The sequence below is a fragment of the Nerophis lumbriciformis genome, linkage group LG03 (genome assembly GCF_033978685.3).
Source record: "Nerophis lumbriciformis linkage group LG03, RoL_Nlum_v2.1, whole genome shotgun sequence".
NCBI classification, from domain to species: Eukaryota; Metazoa; Chordata; class Actinopteri; order Syngnathiformes; family Syngnathidae; genus Nerophis; species Nerophis lumbriciformis.
The window spans coordinates 63,858,652-63,874,121 of record NC_084550.2 but is presented as its reverse complement, the minus strand read 5'-3'; the positions used below and the strand labels follow the sequence as shown (position 1 = coordinate 63,874,121).

The 15,470-nt window shown below is 40.2% G+C and overlaps 1 protein-coding gene across 1 annotated transcript in view; it reads right to left on the bottom strand.

Annotated features, from left to right (window-relative positions):
- ccdc18 (coiled-coil domain containing 18) overlaps window positions 1-15,470 on the bottom strand; it is an 83,612-nt gene that overhangs the window by 55,934 nt on the left and 12,208 nt on the right. Inside the window, exons 5-10 of the mRNA XM_061941246.2 lie at window positions 12,473-12,569; window positions 5,219-5,340; window positions 4,858-5,146; window positions 4,658-4,745; window positions 1,519-1,727; window positions 1,319-1,429 (exon numbers count right to left, since the gene is read on the bottom strand). Of these exons, the coding sequence (XP_061797230.2) occupies window positions 1,319-1,429; window positions 1,519-1,727; window positions 4,658-4,745; window positions 4,858-5,146; window positions 5,219-5,340; window positions 12,473-12,569 (916 nt within the window). The remainder of the gene's footprint in view (window positions 1-1,318; window positions 1,430-1,518; window positions 1,728-4,657; window positions 4,746-4,857; window positions 5,147-5,218; window positions 5,341-12,472; window positions 12,570-15,470) is intronic.

Genomic DNA, 15,470 nt, shown 5'->3' with positions numbered 1-15,470 from the left:
AGTGGGCAGCAGCGGTGGCCGCGCCCGGGAATCATTTTGGTGATTTAACCCCCAATTCCAACCCTTGATGCTGAGTGCCAAGCAGGGAGGTAATGGGTCCCATTTTTTTTATAGTCTTTGGTATGACTCGGCCGGGGTTTGAACTCACAACCTACCGATCTCAGGGCGGACACTCTAACCACTAGGCCACTGAGTAGGTTAGTTAGAGATGCTACCTCAGTAGAAGCATTTAAGTCCCATCTTAAAACTAATTTGTATGCTCTAGCCTTTAAATAGCCCCCCTTTTTTAGACCAGTTGATCTGCCGTTTCTTTTCTTTTCTCCTCTGCTCCCCCCTATCCTATTTGTGGAGGGGGAGACACACAGGTCCGGTGGCCATGGATGGGGTGCTGGCTGTCCGGGGTCGGGACCCGGGGTGGACCGCTCGCCTGTGTATCGGTTGGGAACATCTCTGCGCTGCTGACCCGTCTCCGCTCGGGATGGTCTCCTGCTGACCCCACTGTGGACTGGACTCTTACTGTTATGTTGGATCCAATATGGACTGTACTCTCACAATATTATGTTAGACCCACTCGACATCCATTGCATTCAGTCTCCCCTAGAGGGGGGGGGGGGTTACCCACATATGCGGTCCTCTCCAAGGTTTCTCATAGTCATTCACATCGACGTTCCACTGGGGTGAGTTTTTCCTTGCCCTTATGTGGGCTCTGTACCGAGGATATCGTTGTGGTTTGTGCAGCCCTTTGAGACACTTGTGATTTAGGGCTATATAAATAAACATTGATTGATTGATTTTCGCCAGGTGCGACTTATACTACGGTGCGACTTATACTCCGAAAAATACGGTATATGTTTATACCTAAAACCAAAGATTCTGATACTTGGTGCCATCTTAGAAGTATGCTACAGTCTGTTGTATTAACATGCTAACGTTTTAGCTAATTTTGGATGTTTAAACCTAAAAACTTGGATACTTGGCGGCTTCGATCGACCCCAGGCCAGAGGTTAAAGGCACATCTTAGATAGCAGGCCGATCAAAATTTCTGTGAGAATTTTCTATTTGTTAAAGTTAAAGTTAAAGTACCAATGAAATGTGTCCTCTGCATTTGACCCATCCCCTTGTTCCACCCCCTGGGAGATGAGCGGAGCAGTGGGCAGCAGCGGTAGCCGCGCCCGGGAATCATATTACATAACATCCTAGTATGATAGAATTTAGTGGACATATATTTTGAGATTGCAACAAATGGACCAAAAATCCCGATCACGTCAATGAGCAATGTGCGTTTGGTCATATTGAGTACGAATAAGACAGTGAGTACCTGTAGCTGCTTCTCTAGCTCAGTATTCTTCAGTGCAGCCTGACTGTAGGCTGATGTCTTCTCCTGTAACTGCTTCTCCAGCGCGGAAACTCGAGCGCTCTTCCTTTTCAGCTGAGGTAAAACAAAGGACAAGGCCAGCTAAGCTTTGAGAAGTTGCCGAACAAAACCGTGAAACAACAACAAAAGAGAAGCGATGTTACTTCTTTTTCTGCGGCCGAGGCTTGGTTGGCTTTGTCTATCTTCTCTGCCTGGAAGTTCTGTAAGTGGGAGGCCCGTTGGGCCTGCAGGGAGGAAATCTCCTCCTGGGCTCGGTTCACGCGATCTTGCAGTCGATCAACCAGGCTGCTTTGTTTCGTGCGCTCGGCCTCCTTCACCTGTAGGACCTGTAGAAGCTGCTGGTAACCTTCACCTGATAAGGCATACAAACCAAACGACTGAGATGGATGGGGTTACAAGGGCCATTGTGTTACTTTGATGGTTAACAAAGAACCAATTAGTTTGGTTGCACTAACAGACTCTTGCAAAGAAATCTAACTCAGTTGTTTTTAATCGGAGCAAAAATGACAAGAGATAAATACCAATGGTCACAGTTAGTCTTCAAGGATATTAGTTTGAGCTTAAAAAGTAATTCCATGACTTTGACATCCCTGCTCTAGACAGTGCTAACTAGGGATGATGTTTGATAAGAAATGATCGAGTTCGAGTCTATTATCGAATCCTCTTATCGAACCTATTCCTTATCGATTTTCTTATCGAGTCCAGATAGGTTGTTGTATATGGAAAAAAAACACACAATATTTCGTTTAACAAAAGTTCACTTTTATTATATAAGAAAACTTTTTTATCTAATAAATAAATAAATATTGACTGTAACTCCCCTAAAAAAATAAAATAAAATAAATAAATATTGACTGTTGTTACCCAAAGTATATTAAGTGGGATTTTTCAGAAAAACAAATATATGCAGTAACACAAAAACAACCTGTCTCTGTGATCACTATAGGTGTATAAATAATAATATAGTGTTAAATAAAACCAGTCCCTTGGGCACAAAACTTAAAATAATACAGCTCTCCAAAAAGTGCACTTCTGCTGCTATTTGACATAACTGTTAGTTACGATGCTTTGACATTTTTGCACTTTATTTCTTTATTGAAAGAAAATTCTATGAAGAGAAAATGTGGTTACAATGCTAAAAAATGAAAAGTTAAAGCTAAAAAAAGAAATACACTTTATTGAGTTAACATTATTTCTTTATAGGGGGAAAGATGTGATGTTATGAGCTAGGGAAGGGGTCGGCAACCTTTACCAGTCAAAGAGCCATTTTGACCAGTTTCGCAAATTATAGAAAACAATGGGAGCCGCAAAATTTTCTTGAAATTTTAAATGAAATAACACTGCATACATAGTTTTATTTTTGCTTTGTGCTATGTATAAACCAGGGGTCTCAGACACGCTGCCCTCACCTTTATATGGAATTTGAAAGCTGGTGCGGCACGCGGGTTTTAAATGAATGGTGCTTGTCAGCGCCATGCGTGCCGTGATAGTACAGCATATTGCACCCACTACAACCAGCGTGCCTGATCGGCCACACGTTGTGTGGTGTTTTCGCTTACTCACGTAGGTGACAGCAAGGCATACTTGGTCAACAACCACACAGGTTACACTGACGGTGGCGGTATAAAAAAAACTATAACACTCTTACTAATAATGTGCCACACTGTGAACCCACACCAAACAAGAATGACAAACACATTTCGGGAGAACATCTGCACAGTAACACAACATAAACACAACAGGACAAATACCCAGAATCCCATGCAGCCCTAACTCTTCCGGGATACATTATACACCCCCGCTACCAAACCCCGCCCACCTCAACCGACGCACAGAGGGGGGGGGGGGGGGGGGGGGGGGTCTGGGTTTGATGTGTGAGGGAGCAGGGTTGGGTTGGGGGCGGGGTTTGGTGGTAGCAGGGGTGTATAATGTAGCCCGGAAGAGTCAGGGCTGCATGGGATTCAGGGTGTTTGTTCTGTTGTGTTTATGTTGTGTTAAGGTGCAGATGTTCTCCCGAAATGTGTTTGTCATTCTTGTTTGGTTTTGATTCAAAGTGTGGCGCATTATTAGTAAGAGTGTTAAAGTTGTTTTATATGGTCACCATCAGTGTAACCTGTGTGGCTGTTGACAAAGTATGCCTTGTTGTCACGTACGTGTGCCAGCAGAAGATGTATATTGTATAACAAGTGTTGGGCTGGCCTGCTGTTAATACAGATTGTAGAGAGCGCCAAATGTTGTACCATCATGGCACGCCCTTATTGTAGCAGTAAGGGTGAAAATCGGTGAATATTAATCCCGGGAGTTTTCTGCGAGAGGCACTGAAATCCGGAAGTCTCACGGGAAAATTGGGGGGTTCAGCAAGTAAGCTGCTGAGCTGCATCAGAGTGATCAAAGAGCCGCATGCGGCTCCGGAGCCGCGGGTTGCCGACCCCTGAGCTAGGGAACATAACAACTACACTACCCAGCATGCAGCGGGAGTGACGAGCATGCGCGGTAGCCCCGAAAAGTGTTGTTGCAACTCAGCCAACACGCCTCGTCTGCATTATTTATTATTAGACAGACAGCACATATACCGTGTGATTTTGTTTTGTTTACAAGGAAAGAAAAACAAAAGCTAAAAAAGGGAGGTATAAGTTGTATATATATGTATGTGCTGCGGTTGCTTTAAGAACGTTGCGACAGCTGCCGTAAAGGAGGTGCGTTGCTAGCCTGGTTGCTATGTTTCCGGTTGGTCGTAAAAGTGTTGGTCATGTGTTTGTACCCTGCTCAAATCTCTCAGTAAAGTTATTTATTGGATTTTGTTTTGAACTTTATTACACCTTGGAGCGCTTTTTCCGGTCCATTTTTTTCCTGCTTTCCCTATCTGCGCCTAATGACTGAGCTACGTGACGTCATTTCTTGTGATGTCTCAAAGGGCATTTCTGGTCGGGACGGGATTCGTTCCCAGGGATTCGAATAAAGAACCAACTCTTTTTCTTTACTATAGTGGTCTCGATCACGGGTACCGGTTCTCAAAAAGGGATTACTGTCCGAGGACTCAGTTCTTTTCTTATCGAACAACCGGGAAAACCGGTTTCGAGTATCATCCCTAGTGCTAACCTTAAAGAAACAGGTTCATTTCTGCCATGGTGGTGAGGATTACTACAGTAGCTTCCTCTCAAATTATTTCTACTAACTCTGGTTCTGTATTTATATCCAAAAGTCAGACAGCTGCAATTAATGAATTCAACTAATCAAAGTCCTGAATCAGATTGTGTTTGAGTTCCAACAGTGCACCTGTACCTGGTTTAAGATTCAGCAGATTTACAGTTCTTGAATAGTCCGCCGGGGGCAGCATGCAGGGCCTGACACACAGTGGTCCCACAGCATCCTAAATGAGAATAATACACACATTACAACGACCAATATATGAACACACACCATTCAGCAAACAAGTTACGAAAGTCATGTGAGGTGACAACAAAAGGCGGCTCCACCCCCACCTCTCGTAGATGCAGCAGGGATATGATGGCCTCCAAGCTGGCGTTCTCAGCTTGACTTTGCTGAGCCGCTCTGTGGCTCTGAGCTAAACACTGCTCCTGGTTCTTGGCCAGGGTCCGCAAGTCCTCCACCTCCTTGCGCAGAGAGACCAGCTGCCTGCACTCGGCACTGCGCTCTATCAGCTGCCGCCGCAGGTCAGAGCTCCGTCGTCCCGCATCCTCCAGCTTGGCCTGAAGGTCGGAATGCTGAGCAGCCAATGTCTCTGTTAGACTCACCTCCTCCTTTAGCTGGCTGTAAAACCCAAGAGAAGGTCACGGCAACGATGAACTAGCCATAAAAAAAAATCTAGAGCACTTTACAAACCTGATAGTTTCACTCTGCTCTTCTTTTTCTCTCTCCAGCACAGCACACTTCAGTTCCAACTCTTTTTCTTCTCCACTCAACTTACTAAGACTTGATTTTAACCTCCTTTCATTCTCCATCACCTTAAAAAGCACATATTAGCACAAAAACATCGGTCTTGATTTAGGGAACAAATAAATGCATCTGAAGTTGAAGGTGTAAAGCAGAGGTGTCAAACTCGTTTCCTTTGACAGACACATCTATGGAAGTATTATTGGGGCAAAATTACTTGCAAATCTTTTGCTAATCCAGTACATATGTCTGTGTACTAATGTGTGTGTCTGTATCTCAATGTGTGTGTGTGTGTGTTTGTGTGTAATCAGAGTCGTGTGTGTGTGTCCATTTTATGATTTGTCTGTCCATATTTCCTTGATTCCTTTAGTGTGTGCTTAATCATATTTGTATGTGCGTGTTCGGATGTGTGTATTTGTATGCAATCTGTGTCTAAGAGTTGTGTGTGCGTAAAAACGTATGTGTCTGGATTCAGATTCGAGTGAAGCAGGAACCCTGATTGGCTGTCTTTTGCAAGACTTCTACCGTGTAAGAGTTGTCTGTTTGTACAGCGTCGGACTGGCCTGGGCCATTATTTTGACTCGGGGGGACAAACTTAGAGAAAAAAAAAACACAACAGAACAAATACCCAAAACCCTTCGCAGCACTAACTCTTCCGGGAGCTACAAAGGGGGGGGGGGGTTAGTGCTGCAAAGGATTCTGGGTATTTGTTCTGTTGTGTTTATGTTGTGTTACGGTGCGGATGTTCTCCCGAAATGTGTTTGTCATTCTTGCTTGGTGTGGATTCACAGTGTGGCGTATATTTCTAACATTGTTAAAGTTGTTTAGACGGGCACCCTCAGTGTGACCTGTATCGCTGTTGAACAAGTATGCATTGCATTCCCGTGTATGTTCATACAGAGGCCGCTGATATCTTGTGATTGGGCCGGCACGTTGTTAGAATGGATGAAAAGCGGACGTTAAAGGCAGTGTCTTTAAGGCACGCCCCCAAGACTGTGGTCCGGGTGGGCTACGAAATATAATGACTGATGAACACCTTCGTTCGATAATGAAGGTTGCCTCAGCTCAAAGCCTGAGCCCCGACATTAATGAACTAGCATCCAAGAAAAGATGGCAGGTATCTGGCTTGGGCACATCAGATTAGATCAGTGTTGCAAACTGAGCAGTTTAAAGTCCTGATTGGTTGGTTTATTCATTGTTATTTTATTTTCAAATTTATTAGCCTGTGGAAAAAGTTAGTGTTGATGTTTACCTCTGAAGGCTGCAAATAGAAAAGAGGCATTTCAATTTTTATTTAAATTGTATTTGATATGCCATTGATATTTTTGAATTATATTATTATTATTTGAAACTCGATTTTGCATGTCACTATAAAGTTATATAAGCCTTGCTTGATCAATATTCAGTGCAAAACTTGTTTGAGTCCCTATTAAAAGGTTATTTTGTTCAACTTTGGCCCGCGGCTTTGTTCAGTTTTAAATTTTGGCCCACTCTGTATTTGAGTTTGACACCCCTGCCCTATACTCACCACTCGTCTCACCATATTTTTTTTTTGAAAGGGTGCTGGACTTTCTGGCTGACCTGTCAGTGATCCTTTTTCTGTCTCCCTGTAATGTTTTGTCTGATCTTGAATGGAATTGTTCTGAAAATCTAATTTACCCTCGGGGATCAATAAAGTGCTATCTAATCTAATCTAGTCTAGTCGGCGCCTTGCACCCTCGAGTACTTGTGTGGGTTTTGAAGCCAAGAACTGTAGCAGACTTTCCATCACTTTTTGAAAATAAAAGTTCATGTTTTAGCAATAGTTGTCGGAAGTGTTTTGTACTCAAATAGGTTATCAGTAATGTTATGACATATAGTGGCCAAAAAGATCCTGTCATTCGGGAGGAGTTAAAAGTGAAGCCGCTACTCCTCACAATGGTTCAGGCATCTGGTCAGGACGTCTCCCTGAGGAGGCGTTCAGGGCACGTGCGACCGGTAGGAGACCATGGGGAAGACCGTGAGTCTCACATCTCTATCTCAAAGAGAGTCCCATCGCTGACAGAGGAAACGTGATAATTTTGGCCACTGTATGTCAAACCATTACTGACAACTTATTTGAGTAGGAAATACCTCAGACAACTTCTGCTAAAACATGAACTTTCATTTACATCAAGTGATGGAAAGTCCATCGTTATTGGCTTCGACACAAACACGAGTGCGAGTGGGTGCAAAGCGCCGACAGGTAGTGAGTATAGGGAAAGGCAAGGTGAAGAATTTAGATTTCGATTAAGATTTCTTGTGATTATGAAAATACAATAATAAAAAAAAACCCATTAATGAGCCGCGCAACATGCATGTAAATTCCGGATCTGTGACGGTGAAACTGATATGGAGTAAATGAGTGGAAAAAAATCACGTCTACTAGATGTTTGGGACGTCACCATGGTTGCTACTTTTTATTTGACACAGTGCTAGTAATCAATAATCATTAAACTCAATAGAAGTAGTAAGGCATATAATTTACAGTTTTCACATACCCGCGAGTCACATAATTGGCCAATAAAACGAAATATCAGGGAAATCGACATGAATGAAAGTGAAATGTTGTCATTGTGAGGAGAAGAAACATTTGTTTGGGAAAATAATGTGTCAGGTAGCGCTCATTTATCCGCGACACACTCAAACTGAACAATGTCGAGACGGTCGCTTGAAACTAGGGATGTCCCGATCCAGGTTTTTGCACTTCCGATCCGATACCGTTTTTGCACTTCCGATCCGATACCGATACCGATACTGACCTATCCGAGCATGTATTAAAGTTTAAAGTTATTTAGCCTACTTAGTTGTCAGAATCATGTTGAAAAGTGTTTTAGTACTCTTGATAACAACTAGCCAGCTGAATTAGGGGAGTTTGAATAATACACAATGGTTGGTAACAAGAAACTGACCTATTTATTCTAGGATAAACACAAAATAGACAAAATTATACATGACAAACAGAAATGGCATCATTGAACTAGGGCTGGGCGATATGTCCTTTTTTTAATATTGCGATATTTTAAGGCCATATTGCAATACACGATATATATCTCGATATTTTGCCTTAGCCTTGAATGAACACTTGATGCATATAATCACAGCAGTATGATGATTCTATGTGTTTTGATTGATTGATTGATACTTTTATTACAGGTAGTAGGTTTCACAGTGAAGTACATATTCCGTACAATTGACCACTAAATGGTAACACCCCAATAAGTTTTTCAACTTGTTTAAGTCGGGGTCCACTTAAATTGATTTATGATACAGATATATACTATCAGAAATATACTATCATCATAATACAGTCATCACACAAGATACCGTAATCAAATTGAATTATTTACATTATTTATAATCCGGGGTGTGGAGACAGCCAAAAGAGTTTGATATGAGAATAAATCTAAAGTTAAAATATAAGGTAGAAATGCACCCATTTGCAGGAAATGTAGTCTTGATTTTAAAAATGTTCTTTCAAGGCTTGCATGTCTACATTAAAACATTCTTCTTCATACTGCATTAATATATGCTACTTTTAAACATTCATGCAGAGAAGGAAATCACAACTAAATAGATCACTAATTTTTTCAGACGGTGTTGATCTGGAAATTTTTGCCTCAGCATTTTGATGGTGTGGACGTGTGGCACCGAATGGAGATAAGCGTCTCGACAGACATTACAATATTTGAACAATGATGACGAAAACGGTTTTCTCTGTCGTGTCCGTGTGTCGAAAATTGTTATGCGCTTATTTTTTTATTTGATTTTGTGCGTGGCATAGATTTGCTGTGCGCAGAGGACGTTTGAGCAGGCGCGCACCTTAGCAGCTGCGCTAGCATCACAGCTAACGTTAGCCATGCTGCTACCTCTCTGCTCGGGGAGGACGTATACGTATGTGACGTATGACGTGACAGTATACGTATGTGACGTATGACGTGACAGTATGTGACGTGTGTAAGAAGGTGCGCTCGCTGTCTGTGAGAGGGAGACACAGGAAAGAGTGAGAAGAGCCTGTCGTGTAATGCCAGCAGCTAAAAGCAACTGCGTGAGATTCCACAGACCTGTGGATGTGTTGAAGGTGTGCTGGAAAATGCGGAAAGGAAATTACAGAGCAGCAGAAAAGTGGAATGTATTATTTAAATCGGGTGCGTTGGAAAACACGAACCGGAGTTTTTTTTTTAAACTAGATCTGGATCGGCATTTTCCCATGCCTTGCCGATACGCATTTTTTGGCAAATATCGGCGGCCGATCCGATCCAAATATCGGATCGGGACATCCCTACTTGAAACATCTAAAAAATTAGCAAGAACAATCCATACACCCACAACACATTTCATCTGTGTGTGTTGTTGTGAACAACATCATCAATGTTACATTAATCTACAAACAGCACTCGCAACTTGATTTTTTTAAAATTTTATTTTATTTTATTTTATTTTTTATAGTCTAAAGTCCTTTCTTAACTTGTCTCGCAGTGAACATCAAAGCACACTTCCCCTTCACAATAATAGCACAGTGCACCACATCCAGTCTGACTGCGTGAACAAAATAAAGGTTTTAAGCGTAATGTACTCTAAGCACTTATTGACACATTTACACAATTACTACGCTTTGACCTAAAATACTGGTCACAATTGTCCAAAGATGTATTGCGCCAATAAAGGGGAGGGTATTTGCATTTAATTAAACATTTTACTGAATTTTATTTGACACAAAAAAGCAAACACTATGGTGTAGAAGGTAAAAAACTAAATTGAAAACAAAACGAAAAAACGTGATTGTTTTTTGTATTGCTATTGTTATTTAAATGTGTTGTTATTGCTATTATTATTATTGACTTGTTGTGGTTTATTTTCGTTACCAATTTATATCCAGGGGTTTTTGTAAACTATATTTAAACTTGAGTTTTGGTGGTACCATAAATACTCACGTTTTCAAATTAATGAATAATTGAGATATTCATCGTGATTACAATATCAATCAAAATAATCGTGTTTATTTTGTTTTCCATAATAGTCCAGACCTCGGTGAAGGTACAGACAGACAAGTCTTTTTACACGTTCGTATCGCTACACGGACAGACAACTCCTACACAACATGCGTAAAAAGACAACCAATTCACACGAATCTGATTACAGACACTTTTTTTTTTACAGACACACAACTCTTCGACACAGATTGCATTACATATACACACACATCTGAATACGCACACACAAATATTGCTACGTTTCACGGCAGAAACAAAAAGTCAAGTGTAAAAAGACAGCCAATCGAGGAAATACAGACGGACAAATCTTAATACGGACAGACAACTTAAAACATGCACACGTGGCCCTGATTACACACACAAAGAGATAGACACACAGATTAGTACACAAACACGTGAATTGGATTACAGACGCGCAGATTGAAATATGCATTTGCAAATAATTTTGCTACAATAATACTTTCATACACATTGCAGTTATGGTCGCTTGTAACAGTGAATAATATATGAATACAAATGTATAAAGATTAGCCTCATGATATTTTTACACCACTGCCAATGCATTTGATTATCTTACTTTAAGTACACTGTAAAAAAAGATGTGGCTTTTGCGGTAAAAAAAAGGGCAGCTCAGTCGCCAGAATTTTACCGGACAATTTTAACGGTAAAATCTACAGTTGTTTTTACGGTGTATTACTATAAATGGAAAAATGGTACCATTGTATTTTTCGGTAACATTTCTGGTGAACTCGCGGTTGTTGTTTTTACGGTGTATTACCGTAAATGGAAAACAGTACCATGGTTTTTTACATTATAATTTGTATTTCATTTTTTATTTCGAGAGCTTTTAATATTTTGGATCAGGGGTGTCCAAACTTTTTGTAAAATATTATCATTAATAATTATTGTCAAAATTGCATCGTTTTCACATTGCATGACATCTTTTTGCTCTTTTTTCTTACATTGTTACGTTTTTTTTTCCCAGCAATATAGTGTGGGCCTTTTCCTGTAGGAAAATATTAATGGTAACGATAATAACAATAGTCTGTGATGAGGTGGCGACTTGTCCAGGGTGTACACCGCCTTCCGCCGGAATGCAGCTGAGATAGGCTCCAGCACCCCCCGCAACCCTAAAAGGGACAAGCGGTAGAAAATGGATGGATGGATGAATTCTGGTGACGGAGATACCAGTTTTTTATCGTAAAATTTACAGTTGTTTTTACGGTGTTATTACTGTAAATAGAAAAATAGTGCCTTTGTATTTTACGGTAAAATCTCTGTGGTTTTCGCTTGTTGTTTTTTTACGGTAAAATCTACGTTTGTCGTTTTTACGGTGTATTACCGTAAATGGAAAACAGTACCATGATTTTTTACATTATAATTCTGGTGACGGAGATACCAGTTTTTTACCGTAAAATCTACTGTTGTATTTACGGTGTTATTACTGTAAATAGAAAAATTGTGCCTTTGTATTTTACGGTAACATTTCTGTTGACCTCAGTTCCAGTTTTTTTACGGTAAAATCTACAGTTGTTTTTGCGGTGTTTTACTATAAATGGAAAAATGGTACCATTGTATTTTTCGGTAATATTTCTGGTAACCTCGCTTCCAGTTCTTTTCACTGTAAAATCTACCGTTGTGATTTTACGGTGTATTACTGTAAATGGAAAACAGTACAATGGTTTTTTACAGTAACAATTCTAGTGACGTAGATACCAGTTTTTTTACCGTAAAATCTACAGTTGTTTTACAGTGTTATTACTGTAAATTGAAAAATGGTGCTTTTGTATTTTATGGTAAAAAAAATTACGAGTAAACTGCCAGTTTCTTTTACCATAAAATCTACAGTTGTTGTTTTTACAGTGCATCCCTGCAAATGGAAAAACTGTACCATTGTACTTTACGGTCAAAATGTCTGCCGACTGAGCTTCCGATTTTTTTTTAATCGTAAAATCTACGGTTGATATTTTACAGTACCATAGTTTTTTAAATTATTTTTTTACTTATTTTCAAACTTGTTTGTTACAATGTTGTCTAAATCAGTGTCCACGGAGTTAGTAAATAATCTGTTGTGTCGACATTTTGTAACACAATATTTGTATTTCCATGATATCATGGGAAAAGTATCTTCATATTGTAAATGAAAACGCTTTGATGTGTGTGGTAACTGGTCTGTTTGAGGTTGAATTACCTTTTGAAATTTAATGGCAACATTGGCCTTGTACTCTTTGAAAGCTTCTTTGAGTTTCTCTGCATTCTCAAGGGCTTGGTTTCTCTGTTGTTCTGCCCTGTTGAGTATAAAAAAACACAGTATTGGATCGTGAACAAGATAACAGATATTTATATACAGTATAGCAGCTTCCTTCGATATGATATATTTTGCGGACTACAAGGCGCACTTAAAATCCTTTTTCCCCCTCAAAACTCCACAGTGTGCCTTATAACCCGGTGCGCCTAATGTACAGAATAATTAATTTTTTTCTTATCGACCTCGAAGCAATTTTATTTGGGACATGGTGTAATGATAAGTGTGACCAGTAGATGGCAGTCAAACATAAGAGATAAGTGTAGACTGCAATATGACTCATAGTAAACAACACTAACATTTTATATGTTCCATTGAAAATATAGAACATTACACATGGCGCTCAAATAATCTATCAAAATTTTTTGGTACGACTTTGGTAAGCTATGAAGCCGCACAGCTTGATGGATTTTCGGCGCATTAAACATACGAGTATTACTATGGTGTGTGTATAAGGTAAGACATTATCTGGCGTTTTGTTTCACAATATTAAGCAAAATCAACTTTTCTTACCTTCTGGTACCTGCTGATCTGTATTTGGGATCTGCATAAATCCTGAAAAATTGTGTGCATCCGCCTTTCTAGTGCGTGCCGACACCATAGTCGATAAGCTTCTTTTTTTTCTCTCTAACTTTTTGTTATGGGACATTTATCCTCCGCTGTTGCCATTTCTAATATAAAGTAGTGTAAAGTTCTTACTTATATCTGTCAGTAAACTTGCCATGAAAGCGCTAAAACATCCCGGTGTAGTGAGTTTACATTATTCACCCAAGGAACTTTAGTTATTAGAGAGTTCCGGTCAGACGGTTTTTCATGGGACACATTGTTGTTTCCGGATGAGGAGATGCTGCTCCGTTAATGATTTCAGTAAATTCTGAATGTCTTCTTCCACACCCGTCCCTGCATGCTACACCGCAACAACAAAGGTGACGGGGAGAAGACGCTGCCGAAGGTGAGCCACGTAAACAAGACCACCCACAAAACGGCGCATCCGGAAGAGACTGTCAGAAAGCGGCTTGAAGATGATCTGTAAAACATCATCTTTGCAACATTTTGACCAAAGAACCACCATTACATGTTATGTAGACCCCAAGGAAGTGTTTTACATTTAGAAAAATTATAATAATAATATGATTCCTTTAATGCACCCTATAATCTGGTGCGCCTTATATACGAAGAAAGATAGAAAATAGACCATTCATCGGCAGTGCGCCTTATAATCCGGTGCGCCCTGTGGTTCGGAAAATACGGTATATCACGATATACTGTTTGCTGTATAAGTGATAATAGAACCATTTCAAAACGGGTTACAAAGGCTCTTAATTTGGCTGCTAACATATCCGGTAACATATTGCGTCGTTTTCAGTCATTATTTTGTCAAAACTAATATCAATTTACTTGCTAATGTACTGTTAGTATCTGCCTACTTTATGTTGTAACATGGTTCAATGTACACTTCTGTGAAAATGTTCTTCTGTCGTTTGAATACTTTACATTAGTTTTGGGCGATACTAAAAACTTGGATAACGATCGAATAGCAAGTCGTTACAGGAGCAGTGTTGGCCATTTCAATGCTGATACTTAACATTTTCAAAACCAGGGTGTACTCCGCCTTCCGCCCGAATGCAGCTGAGATATTGAATTGTACTACTATTGGCTCTGATTCAAAGTAGGGCTGGGCGATATGGCTTTTTATTAATATCTCGATATTTTTAGGCCATGTCACGATACACGATATACAGTATATCTCGATATTTTGCCTTAGCCTTGAATTAACATTTGATGCATATAATCAACCCAGTATGATGATTCTATGTGTCTACATTAAAACATTCTTGTTCATACTGCATTAATATATACTCATTTTAAACTTTCATGCAGAGAGGGAAATCACAACTAAGTCAATTTACCAAAACTGTATTTATTAAACAGTTATTAAGCAGTGACACAAACATTCATGTCATTTCAGTGTTTCCCACACATTCATTTATTTGTGGCGGCCCGCCACGAAAGAATTACGTCCGCCACAAATGGATTTTTCGGCTTTTGACTCGCTCATAAAAGCAATGGGACTCTGTCTGTGAATGTACCTTGTAGTTACAACTCCGGTGCAGTAGGTGGCGGTAGCCTACTATGCATTGTAACTCCGCCAATAGCACTTAATTCACCTGGTGGGCAAGAAGAAGAAGAAGAAGAAGAAGAAGAAGAAGAAGGACGACGACTAAGTAAAAGAACGGACCGACCGGATCAAAATACGAGGGTAATATAGGTTGTAGGTAGATAGGCTATAGCTGCATCGCTCGCGGCTCGTCATATATTTAACGTTAATCCGCGATTTCACCGAGCGTTTCACTGACGGTGAGCAGCCTGACGCTGCTTCATTAACACCGCCGCTGTTTGACTCGGGGGCCGGGACAGACGCACGCAGTAACAGTCACGTGTTACCATACCGACGAGCTAACGTGTCCAGGTTATAACCCTGTTGTCAATAAACACACGTGGAGACGGTGCTTCAGATACTGACGCTAAATTGTCCACTGTCCACTGCAGTATGTGAATGCAATGAAAATAATAAAATCTGAGCCAACCAGCTGTTAAAATGTTGTCCAGGTTAATGTTTTGGCCATTAAAGGCCCTTCATTTCAAGATTTCAACTGTGATCGGGCTTTAAACAGGTGGATGACCTGTTCAGATGGGTGTAACTGCTACTGGTCAAATAATGTGAAATAGCATTTAATTTTACATGTATGCAATGCCATTTAAATATCATTATAGATACTAATAATAATAATAAATACTGTGTAGTGTTGTAAATAGTCAACGGGAAGAATTTTAGTAAGATATAAGCCATGAGCACTACACAGCCAGAAAAAAACCTAGGCAG